The following is an 18,186-nucleotide window of genomic DNA, read 5'->3' as shown; positions in this document are numbered from 1 at the left end:
TGACCACTCTTATGCATTATGTTTTCTCTAAAGTTTCATTCAAGGAGCAACCTTCCCCAGAACTGATTCAGGACCCTTTGTAAGGAATTGTTTCCTTCTATAAAACTGTGGTGTGTGCATGTGTTAGTGGTTCTTTATGTTTGTACAGTTGACTGCATGTTTCTTTGAATTCAGGTTTCCTTGATTTCTTTGAAAAAGGTCCCATTATCTGCTTACTCTCTAAGTGGAGATTCACTGATTTGAATGTAAATAATTATGTCCAAACTTCTCTATACACTCTGCAGATTCAGCTATCTGAACAGCCATCACTTGCCCCCTTCCTTCCTTCCTTCCTTCCTCACTTGTTTGCTCTTTGCTGGTCGACAGCAGCCATTTTCAGGCAGAAACCATGCAGAGAGGGAGAGATATCAGCCGAATGAGAGAGCAGGAGAGATCTGACAAATCATAAATCTGGAGAAATCAGACACATCAGTTATTTCTTTGTCTCTTTTTTGTTGGTTTACTGCAGTCCTTTCAGAAATGTGTGTATATTTGGGGGGAGGGGGTTCAGACAAATCCCAGATTAGAAATGTTCCCATAGAAATAAAGTTCATGCTTTCATTCCTAAATTGATTACTAGCTAGAAACACCAAATATGTCAAGTTAAATGCACAAGGTGGAGGTCAATGCACATACCATTCAGAACGTATGACCTGTCTGTGTCTGCCTATAGGGAACAGCAGTAAGGAAGTGTTCCAGGACATGCTTTTCATGTAAAGGGTTGTAGTTTAAATTATTGGCATCCACTGGCAGGGCTGACAAAGACTCCCACTCTGCAACATGAAAGTAATCAGTGTAGAAAATGCTGAGCTAGAGGGACTTAGTAGAAGGCAGTTCCCTGCATTAAGTTCTATGTACACTCAAAATTGGGTTTCAATTTTTTTTAAAGGAAGGTTCTGAAGGTACACAAACATGTGTGAAACTGGTGCATTTTTAGTAGCAGTGATTCCAAACTCATTATCACATTTTTGTGGCACAGTTAATGTTCATTGCTGAAACTGTACAGCGTTAAAGGGGGGAAATGGATGAAATATTACAAACAAATGCAGTGAAATACAAGGAAATATTCCATCCCATCTATATAGATAATTCCACAATTTATGTACTCTGAGATACTAAAACTCTGATCTGGTTGAAGGAAGCTCCAAATACAGAATTATATAATTCTAACAAACATAGCACAGTTGTTTTCTTGCCAACGGAATTTAGCTAATGACTAACTTTGTTGGCTGTGTCCTCTCTTTAAACTTGGGCAATTTCAGCTCTCATATCTAGATGAAAACAGTGTTAAAATAACTTTGTTTAATTTTCCAATGAAAGTCCCTTCATTTGCAGCATGACGACAAAGTTCTACCAGCACATCCTAGCCCTGATGTTTGCTGTGGCAGAGATCAATGAGAATCCCAAGGTATTGCCTAACGTCACTCTGGGGTTCCACATCTATGACAGCTATACTGATTCAAGGATGACCTACCACAACACCCAAAACCTGCTGTCTAACTCACATCACTTTGTACCCAACTACAAATGTGGTATCCAGGAAAATGTAATAGGAGTCATTGGGGGACTAAGCTCTGAGACCTCCTCAGCAATGGCAGACATCTTAGGTCTTTACAGGATTCCACAGGTAGGGTTTGAATATCAAAACAAAGGGAATTTATCCCTTTCGTTTAGGAATTTGGTGACACAAAAAAGTGAAGTCTTTTTTTTCTTATTATTATCTTGTCACCTAACATAATGAATTAGGTAGTTGATTGCTAAGTTGGCTCAGTTGGTGAAGCATGAGGCTGTTAATTTGACTGTCATTGGTTCTAGCCGCATGTTGGGCAAAATATTCCTGCATTGCAAGGGTTTGGACTAGATGATTTGCTATTGTGCATCTTTGTCCAGTTAGATCAGGGTTTGTTAGCCTGGTCCCTACCGCACACTAGTGGGCATTTCAGGATTCTAGGTGGGCGGTAGGGGCTTCTATGACACAAGCTGAATCCTCCTTCCTTTGAGCACTGGTGGGCAGTAAGGAAATTTTACCATCAAGAAAGATGCATTAGTGGGCGGTAGGTATAAAAAGGTTGACTACCCTTGGGTTAGATAATTAATGAGTCAAATTTGATGCCTTTCTGTTTCATGCTCCTGTTCTTACAGGGGGATTTCATTTTGGAAAGATGGTTACCAGATCCAAATAAGGTCTTCTTGGTGAGTGATGTTAGATTTTTAGGTGGGCAAATTTACATCTGGCTCCAGTCAACCAAACTCAGCAGCATCTCTGGGTATGCATGTGTGGATGGATGGATGGATGGATGGATGGATGGATGGTTGGTTGGCTTAGATGAAGGTTATGCCTGGTCAGTTTCCCATTAGTAAGGTAGAGACACTGAGCTCCTCCCCCACACTGAAATGGTGCACTTTTATTTGTTTGTTTGTTTTAGATATCATACGGTTCATTTCAAGAAGAAGTGCATGATCAAATCAAGTTCCCTTCCTTTTATCGTATGGTTCCCAATGAAGCCCTTCAGTATCAAGGAACTGTTGAGTTACTTCTGTACTTTGGATGGAAATGGGTAGGGCTGATGGCTATAGATGATGAAGGCGGAGGACATTTTTTGCAGACCATAGAGCCAATGCTTTTGCAGAATAAAATCTGTTTGGCATTCATAAGACGAATTCGTGAAAATTTGTATAACTTCCTGGATAAACGAAAGTTTGGTGCTGATACAAGGAGTCTTTTGCCAGCTTTTGCACTGAGCAAAGCTAATGCAGTTATTATATATGGAGAAACGTCTTCTATTTTATGGTTGCCATTTTCTATAGCATTAACTAGAATAATTCAAGAAATACATCCTGAATATCAGGAGACGGTATCTACAGCAAAAGTGTGGATTACAACAGCCCAAATTGACTTCACGTTATCTAGCATTCAAAAGATAGCTGGCATTGATTTACAAGAGCTTCATGGTGCTATATCCTTTGCAATTCACTACAGTGACCCAGAAGGTTTCCAAGAGTTTCTTCGGAATGTACGTCCTTCTTGGACAAATAAAGATGGTTTCATCAAGGATTTCTGGGAACAAGCATTCAGCTGTAAATTTCCAAACGCTATGGAGCCAACAGACATCACAAACCCATGTACAGGAGAGGAGCTGCTGGACAGCCTTCCTGCTCCTTATTTTGCAATGAGTATGACGGGGCACAGTTATGCTATCTATAATGCTGTCTATGCTCTGGCACATGCCTTACACTTCAGGTACTCATCTAGAGGCAACTACAGAATAACTGATGCCAGGGGGTGGCCATGTCCTTGGAATGGGGAACCATGGAAGGTAATATTCTCTTTCATAAAGTGTGCAGTTTACATGCAGTTACTGTTCCAGTGTCTCCCCTTCTGGGATGTCATTGGGAGCCAATAACCACATCTACACAAAAGCAGCAGATAAGATCAGGACTGCCATACAATTTTGGGGTGCTGTGGTTTTTATTTTTTGAAATATGGCAACCCTAAGATAGGTGGTGGAAGGATACTCAGTGACAGGTAGGGAAATGAAGCACCCCACCCTACCCCACCCCAGTTAAGGTTAAGACAATGGTAGAAGAAAGGGAAGCTTCCAGGTGAGAGGTACTATATTGTAAGCCACTTTAACATTTTGCAAAAACCAAGAACAGGATCATATCATTATGCTTGGTGACACTCTCAAACCAGTATGTAATTTACATGATTTCTCTGAATCCCTTTTTTATAGTTAGTGTTATGTTGGCCTCTCCCCAGTCCTCAAGCATGGAGAAGTTACGTATTTTGATTATCAGATTAATGTCATGGACTGGCTATGTGCAGAGGAGTGGTGGAAGGGGTCAGCTGGGGAATCCCCAAGGGAACAGCCAATGGAAAAAGGCTCAGAGCCAGGGGTGGGTGGTGGGTGGTGGGATGGGTGGCCAGAGGGAGAAAAGGGAACAGACTGGGAAGATGAGGTATTGGAAGCTGTAGAGGTAACAGGGTTTAGTGAGCAGGGAGAGGCTGGGGGCAGGGAAAAGTCCATAATCAGGAACAGAAGCAGAGGCTGGAGAGGATGCAAATAATTCACTTTCTCTGATTTCTTCTTTTAGCACACATTTGACTCTCTTGTCATCCAAGAGTCCAAGCACCTCCTTAGCCAAAGTCTTGCTACTCAACTATTTAAATAATGTTTTACTGTTGCTCTTTATGTTTTTAGGAATGGGCAAAATGAAATCCTTTTTAGCTTATCTTATTGTCTGCTTGCATTTATTTAGCCCAAGCTTATGTTGTTTCCCCACTCCTTATTTCAACAAGAATTCAGTTTTCTAGGGGAAGCCTTCTTGCCTCCAGCAACTGTAATAGTCTTAGCTGTCCTCCCTAAATATATTGGGAAGCACCTTCAAATCCTGAATTTCCACTGATTTGATTATTTGTCACTCTCTTCCTGTATCTGCTACCAAAAGCTGACTGCACTTCGTTGTGATTTTGCCAGCACAAAATAAATGTAATTATAATATTACAACCCTTTATAGATTTTACAACTCATTCTTTCTCTCTCTAGCTCCACTCATCCCTTCAGAGGATGTCATTCAACAACAGTGCTGGAGATGAAATTGCATTTAACAAACATGGGGAATTAGTGGGTGGATTTGATATTAGAAACTTGGTGACTTTCCCAAATGAATCCTACATCAGGGTTAAAGTGGGGGAACTGGATCCTCAGGCACCTCCTGGGAGACAACTGACCATTGATGAGGACAGAATTAAATGGCATTGGAACTTGACTCAGGTGGGGAAATAGCCACACCGCCTCTCAAATAGCAACATTCATGATCAAGCAATAAAATGGCTGGTCAATAATACTATGAAGAACATCAAATATGCTTTGCCAAAACCCAGTAAACTTGTAACACTCCCACTATAAATGTATAAAGTTTCCCCCTCTTGTTACAGCTTCACCAGCCATGAGATGAAGTTGTAAAAGTGATGTGAGAATGCTTGACTGTAGTACCAGTGAAACACTGCCTCTTGGTCTCTTGCAGAAGTGGCATTTATAGGAAGTTTCATCCTGATTCAAACCCAGGCATCTTCATCTATTGATACACCTAGGTTGTATTCCCATTCCTGGCACTTCTATCTGCATTTAACATCTTACACTCAATCAGACAGTAGATAAAATGAAGTGGGACTCTTCACGTATCAAGCAGACTGGATACAATGATGTTTAATATTTTCTATTACATTCATTTTCAACATAAATATACTATACAGCCGATAGATGTTAGAGGCTCTTCTTACTGGCTTTAAGGCTTTCTTTTACAGCATCTTCAAATCTGGAAGAATTAGCTTGAAAAGGTTTTGTCCGTATGTTTAATCAATAAATACCAATATACTTTCTAGGTGACCTATCTATGAACATCAAAAGGATTTGTTATATTTTTCCTTTAGTTATTCCACACCTGTATTGATTTTGTATCTGTATAAATGAGTCATCATAACTATGGAAACCTTTGGCCCTTCAGTTGGAAAACTTTGGCTGATAGGAATGCTAATTCAACAAAATATGGAGAGTCATAGGGTCTCCAGCCTAGTTAATGGTATTAGATCAGATGTATAAATAGGTCAATTATTTGGTGGACTCATTATAGAAATTCTAATCTTTAGTTGTAAGATGCTTGACATAATCAGTGTTTCATTCACTGAATCTTGCACCTGTGCTCATATGGCTATGTTATTCCACATCATTTACACTCCAGTTTACTGGTGATTCTTACTTATTTAAGATCAATTTCCCAGGCATTTTCTTAATAATAACCTTTCCCTTTGGATAGGTGCCACCCATTTCAGTATGTAATGACAACTGCCATCCTGGTTACCGGAAGTTTAAAAAGGAGGGGGAGAAATTTTGCTGTTATGATTGTGTTCCATGTCCAGATGGGATGTTTTCAAATGAGATTGGTAGGATTTACTGTTTTGCAAGTTAGCTGTTATGATTCTAAATAATAATTTTATTTGTACCCTGCCCATCTGAACAGGTTGGATTATTAACTTTGGGTCCCTCCCCCACATTCAAATCATGGTATAATATATGGTTCTTATTGTTTATATAGTTAAGTTTTATGGAAAGACCTTGATAATATTATTAAAACTTATAATATGATTAGAAACACAGGTAAAATATTTCAGCGTAACAAAATTCCGAAGTAACTCTGATATAATAATGGCATAATTCATTGTCTGAATATGTAGAACATCCCATTAAAACTATTTTTGGTTAGTGTGAAAAAAATGCTTTTAAAACAGAAGACCTGTTATGAAGCATCTCAAGAATGTCTTGAGAGCCCTCAAGAATTCTCCCCTCTCATTAACCTGGTGGATTTGAGTCTCCTTAGAGGTCCTTCTCATAGTGCTCCAAAACCACCATACTTTCAAACAATATAGTTTCTGGCACACCATGGCACAGACCTCCAGAAAAGCAACTCCTAAATCAGTACCAATTCCTTCTCCTGCCCTCCCCTTTCTCCAGAGGTTTGTTAGCAGTTCTACATCTTTCACTGTTCCACACATTGGTTATGAATCTTACCAGAAATGATTCACCCAATAGCTTTTCCCTTTTGTTATTCTCTTTTGGTCCAACCACATCATCTCTCCTTATCCCTGCTTTTGCCATCCCATTCCAGCATGAATGAATGAAACTTGATTTGTGTCAGCCATCGGCCATAGCAACAAAAGAACATTGGTACACAGAACAAAATAAAAAGTCAGTTATATAAAACACAGGTTAGGGTCCTGAGTCAGCAATCAAATAGTGGACATTATTCTGATATTTTATAAGTTCTTGAATGGCATCATATTTCTGGTATAAATGCACCACTGCTTGTCCATATATCACAATATACCCAAGAACCAAGGCAGTGTGCAATAAAATAGCTTGAAACAAAGGGAAACAAATCAATCAGGATAAAGCAAACATGGTCTGTTCTTTAAGAACAAACTATATGGGCAGAGGATAAAAAGTTTCAACATATCATTATTTTGGCTTCTCATATATTGTATATCTTTTGCAATAATTCTTTCTTTTCACTGCACAACAGTTGTGCATTAGCAGAAATTAATTAACCAGGATTTAATGTAAGTTGTGGTCTGTTTTTTTAAGAACAAAACTATTTCGGCAGCAGAAAGTCTAACCAAATTATCATTATTTTGGCTTCCAAGATATTGAATAACTTCTGCAATGATTCTCTCTTTTCACTGCATAGCAGTTGTTATTATAATAGGGGGGAAAGGGGGTCAAGACTCTGGGTCTGACCTTTGGCATTTCTTTTTGGAAGCACATTGTTACAAAGGCTTTGTAATGTTTCCATAGTGAATATTTGTTAGGTGGACTCTTGAAAAAACAGTTCTTAATCTTGAGAATAATGTTCATTGAATTAAATTTCATTTCCCTCCCAGACATGGAAACTTGTGTCACTTGTCCAAATCATCAATATCCAAACAAAGGTCGGGATCAATGCATTCCTAAGATTCCAAACTTCCTGGCTTTAGACGACACTTTGGGCATTGTTCTAATTTCCTTTGCGGTTTTGTTGTCTCTGACCACAATTTTGGTACTTGTCATCTTCATTAAATGCTGGGACACTGCCATAGTCAAAGCCAACAACAGAGGCCTCACCAACGTTCTCCTCATCTCCCTCCTCTTGTGCTTCCTCTGTTCCTTACTGTTCATTGGAAGGCCTAATGAGGTGACCTGTCTTATCCGACAAACTGCTTTTGGTACCATTTTCTCTATCGCCCTCTCTAGCATCCTGGCAAAAACCATCTCTGTGGTTTTAGCATTCATGGCTACTAAACCGGGATCCAGGATGAGGAAATGGATTGGTAAACGCTTGGCTTATTCCGTAGTCATCTCCTCCTCCAGTACTCAAGTAGGGATTTGTATTCTGTGGTTGGGAACCTTTCCACCATTCCCAGATGTGGACACACCCTCAGGGACTGAAGAAATTGTATTGCTATGTAATGAAGGCTCAAGCTTCATGTTTTATTGTGTCTTGGGCTACATGGGCTTCCTAGCCATTGTCAGCTTCACTGTAGCTTTCCTAGCCAGGAAGTTACCTGACTGTTTTAATGAAGCCAAGTTCATCACTTTCAGTATGTTGGTCTTTTGCAGTGTTTGGCTCTCTTTTGTTCCAACTTACCTGAGCACAAGAGGAAAATACATGGTGGCTGTGGAGATTTTCTCCATCTTGGCTTCCAGTGCAGGGTTACTAGGATGTATCTTTTTCCCTAAATGCTACATCATTGTTTTGAGGCCTGAGCTGAACAACAAAGAACAGCTAATGCAGAGAAATAAATGAATAATAAATTTGTTTTTTATTTCCTTGCACAGCAAAACATAAAATAGCTACAGGAAAACTGGTACTATGTGAAATAATGAAAGTATTACAGCATTTATTATTATTGTGTGGTGATTTTGAGATCAATTTTTTTTTATTTTAATGTAAGTTCTATTTCTTTGCGGAAGCCAGCCTGAAGCTCTTTCCTTTTTAAGTAAAATTAGAGGCTAGTCTGGCATATTCACGTTTATTTTAATATAGCTATTTGGTTTTTAAATGGAATCTTTGTATAATTTAATACTTCATTGCTTGAGTATAAAGAGAGGGCTCAATGCAACAATGCTTTTGTTGTATTGTATCCATAGACTTGTATATATGAAATGAGATCAAGTCAGTTTTCAGTTTTTGGTACAAATCTTTTTTTATAATGTGTCAGAAAATGTACATTCTGTTTATACTTATGAAGAATGGGTAGATCCCAACTCAGCCCTGAGTTTCACTCTTTTTTCATGCTTTTATGAAGGGAAGTACAGTCATACCTCATGTTACGGTCGCTTCAGGTTACGTGTTTTCAGGTTGTGGACTGCAGGAAACCTGGAAGTACCGAAACAAGTTATTTCTGGATTTCGCTGCTCACGCATGCGCAGAAGTGCCAAATCACACCGGCACCTGTGCAGAAGTGGTGCTTCAGGATGCGAACACTGCAGGTTGTGGACGTGCCTTCTGTTACGGAAAAGAAGCAATGCGGCCTCGAGCTGCTGCTAGCTTGCAAGCAAAACATAATGGGAATGTTGGGTACTGTTCCGTGGGAAACAAAGGGACAGTCTTTTCACAGTGCAAAGCACCGGAATTAGCTCACAGTGTAATATGAGCTGTACAAGAAGTATGGGTGGAGTTTGTCTCTCTGCTGTTGGAGTTTGAAGAGAGCAGACGTGTTTTCTGTAACGCTGCAAAGACAGAAATAAAGGCATGTAAATACGTTTCTGTCTATCTCTTTCCCCTGCCCCTGGGGGCAGGAAAGAGTGGTGTGTTCTCCTCATGCATGAGGAGGATCGCCGATCGCGACCTTGCCTGGATCTTGCCGGGAATGCAGACAGGGAGGTCAACTGGTGATTTAAGCCGGGTGCCTGGAGAGTGGCCAGTTTCTCCTGAAGGCAGGCTTGAATCCCGACACCTTCGTCATGGATTATGTCTGCAAGCTGAGGTTCCACTGTAATGGGCCATTAAGAAATTCAAAGGGAGGGGACTCTGTGCCAGACAGCAAATGCGAGGGGGCCCTTTCTCAACTCAGAATTAGTTTGGAAGACAAAGGAGTGTTTTAAAGTGGAGCTTTAGAGCTGAGTTGAGAATGGAAGTTTGTGCATGATGAGACCTAGGGGGAAAGTTGCATCTTGGTGAAGGCAGCAGTCTTTAAAACAAATGAAGCTGGAGGGAGGATCAGAGGCATGGATTAGGCCAGTTTGAATCTAAGGTTGCAGCTATGTGAGAAGCAAGACCTTCATGGGATGATTATGCTGTGATCCCCTCCATCATAGGCTCAGGTTGAACATACAGTGGTACCTTGGGTTAAGTACTTATTTCGTTCCGGAGGTCCGTTCTTAGCCTGAAACTGTTCTTAACCTTAAGCACCATTTTAGCTAATGGGGCTTCCTGCTGCTGCCGCGCCGCCAGAGCCCAATTTCTGTTCTCATCCTGAAGCAAAGTTCTTAACCTGAGGTAATATTTCTGGGTTAGCGGAGTCTGTAACCTGAAGCGTATGTAACCCGAGGTACCACTGTATATGTGTGTAAATAAACCATATACAGTGGACCCTCGGGTTACATTACCTTCGTGTAATGTAACTTTTGGGTTTTGAATGCTCTATTGTGCCGTGCACGTGCGCAGAAGTGGCGCCTCTTCTTATGAAATTTTTGGGGTTCGCATGGACCCCCGGAATGAATTAAATTCATATCTGGAGGGTCCACTTTATCAGAAAGATACCACCATCTCCACTGTGCCTCATTTTCCACCCCCCCCCAAAAAAAATACTCACGAGTATTCAAAAAGCATGCCTGGAACTCCCTAGAATCTAGCACCACTCAGCGATTGGGCATTTTAAAAGCATCATTAATACAACCATTTAAACCTAATCCGAGCCTTTTTTCTTTGTTGCAGTATAGTTCTTGGATCAATAGCAGAAGTCTGCAGTCAATGTTGGCAATTTGAAATTTCTCCCACAGTCTATTTCAATTAAAACAAAGAGCAAGCTTTTCACAGAGCAAAACATTAAATTGGTGCAATTTATTCTTACATAGGATGCAACAAAATATTCTCTCATTTATATCTTTTTTCGTATCAGATGTCCTTTCTTGTTCAACTCAGGCCTCACCACAATAATGTAGCATTTTGGAAAAAATATACAACTCAGTAACCCAGCACTGGAAGTCAAGATGGAGATCTCCACAGCTACCATGTATTTCCCTCGTGTGCTCGTAACATGAGGTATGACTGTACTTCCCTTCATAAAAGCATGAAAAAAGAGTGAAACTCAGGGCTGAGTTGGGATCTACCCATTCTTCATAAGTATAAACAGAATGTACATTTTCTGACACATTATAAAAAAAGATTTGTACCAAAAACTGAAAACTGACTTGATCTCATTTCATATATACAAGTCTATGGATACAATACAACAAAAGCATTGTTGCATTGAGCCCTCTCTTTATACTCAAGCAATGAAGTATTAAATTATACAAAGATTCCATTTAAAAACCAAATAGCTATATTAAAATAAACGTGAATATGCCAGACTAGCCTCTAATTTTACTTAAAAAGGAAAGAGCTTCAGGCTGGCTTCCACAAAGAAATAGAACTTACATTAAAATAAAAAAAAATTGATCTCAAAATCACCACACAATAATAATAAATGCTGTAATACTTTCATTATTTCACATAGTACCAGTTTTCCTGTAGCTATTTTATGTTTTGCTGTGCAAGGAAATAAAAAACAAATTTATTATTCATTTATTTCTCTGCATTAGCTGTTCTTTGTTGTTCAGCTCAGGCCTCAAAACAATGATGTAGCATTTAGGGAAAAAGATACATCCTAGTAACCCTGCACTGGAAGCCAAGATGGAGAAAATCTCCACAGCCACCATGTATTTTCCTCTTGTGCTCAAGTAAGTTGGAATAAAGGAGAGCCAAACACTGCAAAACACCAACATACTGAAGGTGATGAATTTGGCTTCATTAAAACTGTCAGGTAATTTTCTGGCTAGGAAGGCTACAGTGAAGCTGACAATAGCCAGGAAACCCATGTAGCTTAAGACACAGCAGAACATGGTGACTGACCCTTCATTACATAAGAGTACAATTTGATCAAGCATTGTGTGTGAATCTAAATCTGGAAATGGAGGGGAAGTTGCCAACCAAAGAGCACAAATCCCTACTTGAATATGGGAGCAGGATAGAATTATGGAAAAAGCCAGTTGTTTCCCTAGCCATTTCCGCATCCTAGATCCTGGTTTGGTGGCCATGAATGCTAAAACCACAGATACCGTTTTGGCCAAGATGCTGGATATGGACACACAGAATATTATACCAAAAGAAGTTTGTCGGAGAAGGCAAGTCACCTCATTAGGCTTTCCAAAGAACATCAAGGTGCAGAGGAAACAGAAGAGGAGGGAGATGAGGAGAATGTAGGTGAGGCTTCTGTTGTTAGCTTTGACTATGGCTGTGTTCTGGTGCTTAATGAAGATTCCCAGCACCAGAACTGTGATCAGAGATAACAAAAGTGCAAAGAAAGTTGAAAGAATGGCTAAAGTGTCATCAAATGCCAGGAAGTTTAGAATCTTAGGAATGCATTGATCCTGGCCCTTGTTTGGATATTGGTCTTCTGGACAACTGACACAAGTTTCTTCATCTGAAAAGGAATGTAAGGCATTGTTCAAGCTTAAGAACTGCCTTCCAGAATCCCACCTTGTGTTTTTACCCATGAAATGTTTAAAATTCTTCTGCCCAAAGTGCATCAAACAGAAATGTTATGTATCATATCTGGATTGAAATGTGGTTTTCTCCTGATGTTCAAAAAAGTTTTTCTTAAAACAAGAATTTATGTTCAGTGAAATGAGACAACCATTCTGGCTGTATTTCAAACTCTTAGGAGTCAACAAAGGTGTCAGTCATTTTGACCTCTATCCAAATCAAAACTGCTGATAGCTTTGTGTTATTTCAGTCTGCCATCTCCTGGTCTTTTATTTCTGGGGCATTATATAATTCATGGGCATCCAGTCTGACTTTCAGAGCTCCAATATTGCAGTTATCTGGGAACTTGGCACTAGGCATTACTCATTCTTCTAAAAACATTGTCCTTAAAATAATTTAAAGCAATTATAAGTAAACAGCCAATGGAAAGGTATCTATATAAAAATGAGGACTATGCTTAATTTGATAATTATAAAAATAAACCCAAAACACTTTGTGAATGTTAAAAAATATGCACAAAGTAAAAGGCAATAGCATTACAAAAGGGCTCCTCACTTTTTACTTCAACAAAAACAGATACAGTGGTATCTCTGGTTACAAACTTAATTTGTTCTGGCGGTCCATTCTTAACATGAAACCGCTCTTAACCTGAGGTGCGCTTTGCTAATGGGGCCTCTTGCTGCCGCTATGCCGACTTCCGCTTGCATCCCGGGGCAAAGTTCACTACCAGGAGCATCTACTTCTGGGTTAGCGGAGCTCGTTACCCGAAGTGTTCATAAGGGGGATGGTACGTAACCCGAGGTTCCACTGTATTTTGGTGTATTATAACATTGCATGTCTTACCCTTCTCATTTGAGACCATCCCATCTGGACATGGAGTGCAAGAATAGCAGCAAAATTTCTTACCCTCCTCTCTCTTCTTCCCATAACCATGAAGGCACTTGTCATTACATACTGATAGGGGTGGCACCTGCCCAAATATATAGGGATGGTTTAGGGTTAAATAAGGTTTGTGGAATTAATCTTTCATTATCTTATATCAGATTATCTACCAGCAAACAGGAGGGCAAGTGATGCAGAAGGTAAAATCTGTAAGTACAGTGGGACACATTAAGTGGCAGGAATCTCTGCTCTACTAAGATTCCTGCATTGCAGGGTCTTGGACTAGATGACCTCAGGTTCCCTTCCAACTCTGCAATTTTATGATCCTATGATTATATGAAATGATCTTAATTAATAGCCAACTGGAACAGAGGGGTTTTCAAAGCTTTTCTGAAGGGCAGCACAGGTGAAATGCACATTCCTTGGAATGTAGTTCCATAAAGTAGGGGCCATCATTGATAAGGTCCTTTCTCTAGTGACTGATTATTTAGCTAATTTCGATGGTAGGCCAGAAAACAGAACCTCCAGATCTGAATTCAAAACATAGACCTGCACATGTAGATAAAGGTTGTCCTTAAAATGATGCTTTCTCTTCAATGACATTCTCATTCTCCACCTATTATTAAAACCACTTGTGTTATTTGTCATCACAATATGGTATTCCAATAAATTTCAGCTGTGTTTATTTATTTTGTAATGCATTCATTCATTCCTCCCCCCTTATATCCCTTGTGCTCCCATTTTGTGTTTTCTTCATTTTTATTGCCCTTCCACTTTGAGGGGTGATCACCAGCACTGACGCACACAGTTAATTCCCTACCTGAGTCAAGTCTCTGTGCCATTCAATTCTGTCATTATCAATGGTGAGGTCTTTCCCGAGAGGATCAAGCCTCCCTACTTTAACTCTGATGTAAGATTTATTTTGGAATGTGACCAAATTTGTAATATCAAATCCGGATGCTAATTCTCCATGTTCGTCCAGTGTAATTGCATCTCCAACACTGTTGTTGAATGAGATTCTCTGCAGGAATGAGTGGAGCTAGGTTGAAAGAGAAGGACAATGAGAAGGTCAGTGTCTGTCAAGGAAGGGAAGGAGTTTAAGAAAATGAAGAAAACAAGAGCTTGATACTAATGTTTTGTAGAGACTTTGTCATGTAAGGAATATCTGTTAGTCACATAATGGATACTGGGTACAAGCAATTAAATGAGAAAGCATTACCTGCCAGGGCTCCACATTTTGAGGAGACAATATGTCGCTGGCCTCCATTCTACTGTGCTTTGATCTGGTTGATTTCATGATATTTAAGGCATGTGCCAAAGCGTACACAGCGTTATAGATACTGTAGCTGTGGCCAGTCATGCTCATTTCAAAATAAGTTGCAGGAAGGCTCTCCAGCATCTCCTCTCCAGTACATCTGCCATGGATTAATGCAGACATAATGGAGTTTGACCATGAACAACCAAATGCTTTTTCCCAGAAATATTTGATAAAGCCATCTTCATCAGACCAAAAAGGATTTACATTCTGAAGAAATTCTTGGAAGTCTTGAATTTCCTTTGAATGAATTGTGAAGGAGATGGCACCATGGAACATTTGTCTATCCATATTAGTAATTGTCTGATAGCTATATAATGTGAAATCAATTTGGGCTGTTGTAATCCACACTTTTGCTGTAGAAAGCATCTTCTTATTTTGAGGAAACAGTATTTGACTTACCTTGATTCCCCCTATAATCCCTCCCAACCATGTAATAGTTCCACTTTCTCCATATATAACAATTGCATTGGCGTTGCTCAGCATGAAAGTCGGAAAAATACCCTTTATGTAAGTAAACATTTCTTCTATGTTATCAGAGAAGTGCACATGTGTTTGAGCTCTTTCTATGAATGCTGAACATATTCCATTCTGCAAAAGCATAGGCTCCATGGTCTGCAAGAATTGTTCCCCACCTTCATTATCTATCACATACAGCCCGACCCATTTCCATTTGAAGTGTAGAAGTAACTGGACAATTCCCCTGTACTGGAGGGCTTCACTGGGGACCATGCGGTAAAAGGAATGGAACTTGTTTGGATCATTCATTGCTGGTTCAAATGAGCCATATGAAATCTTTAAGAACAACAGCAACAGATATAACAGGAGCTAATTATTGGATAAAATGGCAGATGGGATTACCAAATTTCCCAACGCTCTGGATACCTGCCCCTTTCCTGTCCCACTTAAAAATAAATAAATTTGCCAAGCATGTAAAGCTGAATGCACACAAATTAAATATGCATAAATTGTGGGTCTGCTGTACTGTTTAACACCCCCCGCCCCATTTTGGTAAGCATCATGGTACAACCTTAAAGTATAGATCCCAAAGTGACTTTCACACACTCCAATTGAAGACTAACAAATGTATGCTGGCTGAAGTTTTCATGTACTACAGTCTACTTCATAAGATACACGAAATGTTTTTTTAAATGCCATATGTATCTGAGAGAGAGTTGGAAGCAGGAATTGTAACAGGCTGGTCAAAAGATTGTTTCCATCAACGACTGCACTAAGCACCTGGTAAACTCTTTGATAAAAAGAATAATATTAATGAGCACCCAACATTTATAAAACTGTTATAATTTATAATGCCTGTTTTTGGAAGTTAGCCTCTTTAAGTTCAACATGACTCACTCTCAAGAAAACGTGTATGTGACTGCAGCTGTTTTGTATTGGTTCATGGAGCATGGCCTTGCCTTTGAGATGGGATGGGACTTGCAATATTCAGTGATTGCCCACTACATGCAATCATGGGTGTACAGTGGTACCTCGGGTTAAAAACTGAATTCGTTCTGGAGGTCCGTTCTTAACCTGAAGCCAATGGGGCCTCCTGCTGCTGCCACACCACCAGAGCATGATTTCTGTTCGCATCCTGAAGCAAAGTTCTTAACCTGAGGTACTATTTCTGGGTTAGCGGAGTCTGTAACCTGAAGCATCTGTAACCTGAGGTACCACTGTATGTGTGTGTGTGTGTGTGTAGAGGGGCAGAGAGAGTGGGGGTGGCAGTGGATGGCAGATAAGGCAGTCTCTTTAACCTAAAGAGAGAATTTCTCTAATAGACTGACTGAGTAAAAAATCAGTAATTATACAAGTGGGGGTCTTGAGGGTTTGTGGTTCTGGGATTTTTGTGAAGATGCTGTTGTAATTGACAAAAGCTGATAACCCATCTCCTTCTATCACATTTGAAGCAATTCGCCTCTAAATGAATTAAACAAAATTCTTTTACACCCCCACCCATTTCATGCACATTATTTGATAGACTCAAAGGCAATTCCATATATTTCAGTTAATTTTACTTTTTGCCATTATGCTTTATGATTCATGGAAACACTGCTGGAAAGAATGGAAAAAGGAATTGTGGGGGCGATGAGAGGAAAGCCTGATCATAACAATCTTCAGATCCTACCTGTGGAATCTTGTAAAGACTCAAGATGTCTGCCATGCATGAAGAGGTGTCAGAACTAAGTCCCCCAATTACTCCTATTACATTTTCCTGAATGCCACATTTGTAGTTAGGGAAAAACTGACGTGATTTAAAGAGTAGGTCCAGAGTGGTGCGGTAAGTCTTCCTTGAATCAGTATAGCTGTCATAGATGTGGAATCCAAGGGTGACATTGGGCAAGATCCACAGATTCTCATTGATCTCATCAATGGCAAAAACCAGAGCAAGGATGTGCTGGTAGAACTTGGTCACCATGCTGCAAATAAAATGACTTACTATTTCATGGCAGAATCATACAGTGAACAGTACCGGTCCTTTCTAGACCAGAGAGATTCAGCAGTCTATTAAGGAGAAGGCACAGCCAGCAAGGTTAGTCATTAGCTAAACCCTTTAGGAAAGAAAGAAAATGCGCTGTGAGAACATTTCACTGTATTGTTCCTTTAGACTTGCACACCAGGTAAGGGCTTACCCATACTTACTTTTTGCCTGGCTCTTTCCAGGCATAGACCCACATGTTCTCCATGTCCAATAATTCTTTTTTTCCTTTTGCCCCACAGCTTCCCCCATAAACACCCACATTTTAGTGCTAAATGGGAGAAAAGGTTGATTCAGGGTATGCTCTGGAGCAAAATACCATATTTTTCGCCCTATAGGATGCACCTTTTCCCCTCCAAAAATGAAGGGGAAATCGGTGTGCATCCTATGGGGCGAATACAGGCTTTCGCTGAAGCTTGAAGAGCGAGAGGGGTCGGTGCGCACCGACCCCTCTCACTCTCTAGGCTTCAGGCAGCTATCAGCAAGCCTGGGGAGCCCTGCAGGAGTTCCTGCGGGGCTCCCCACGCTGTGGATAGCAGCCTGCCGCCCAGCGCGCGGGGTGCCCTGAAGCAGAGCGCCCCGCGTGCCGGGCAGACATCGGCCAGCCCCACAAGTTCGGGGGACAGCGGGGAGGCGCAGCACCGCCATCCCACTGTTCCCCGACCTGGTTTGGGGGGGGGGAAATAAAGGAAAAAAATTTTTCCTTTATTTCCCCCCCCAAAAAATTAGGTGCGTCCTATGGGACGGAGCGTCCTATGGGATGAAAAATACGGTAGTATGATGACGATGACGACGACTAATGGCACTCGGACATGGAGCTTTAAAGCAGGCGTAGGCAAACTTGACCCTCCAGATGTTTTAGGACTACAACTCCCATCATCCCTAGCTAACAGGACCAGTTATCAAGGATATCTCTACCACTCGCTTCTGTCCGTCCATCCCTCCCTGCCACTGCTTTCACCCACCTCCCTTTCTCCTATTTTTATGGTCAAGGGTAGAGCCAGCCCAATACATTTTGGCACCTGAGGCAAGCCAGGAAAGAAGGTGGGAGTGAAGATCTACATTGGGAACAAGTGTGGGTAGAGACCAGCAGCACTTCCTATTCACCAAGAGGCTGTTTTGGTGGCAGCTTCAAGGGGGGGATTGTGAAAGAGGTGGCAAATGCAGCCCCCAAGGAACATATCCCATC

At 40.5% G+C, this 18,186-nt stretch overlaps 1 protein-coding gene across 1 annotated transcript; it reads left to right on the top strand.

Moving 5' to 3' along the window:
* Positions 1 to 1,375: 1,375 nt before the first annotated feature.
* On the top strand, positions 1,376 to 8,379 carry LOC308461897 (vomeronasal type-2 receptor 26-like; the record flags this gene model as incomplete). Its single annotated transcript, XM_080979065.1, has 6 exons — positions 1,376 to 1,666; positions 2,182 to 2,232; positions 2,466 to 3,356; positions 4,587 to 4,814; positions 5,857 to 5,983; positions 7,478 to 8,379. The coding sequence occupies 6 exons, from the start codon at positions 1,376 to 1,378 to the stop codon at positions 8,377 to 8,379; spliced, it is 2,490 nt and encodes an 829-aa protein (XP_080835191.1).
* Positions 8,380 to 18,186: the final 9,807 nt, after the last annotated feature.

Source organism: Podarcis pityusensis (assembly GCF_964106645.2).
Source record: "Podarcis pityusensis genome assembly, chromosome: 13".
NCBI lineage: Eukaryota > Metazoa > Chordata > Lepidosauria > Squamata > Lacertidae > Podarcis > Podarcis pityusensis.
The sequence above is the reverse complement of the archived record's forward strand: the minus strand, read 5'-3'. Positions and strand labels throughout refer to the sequence as shown.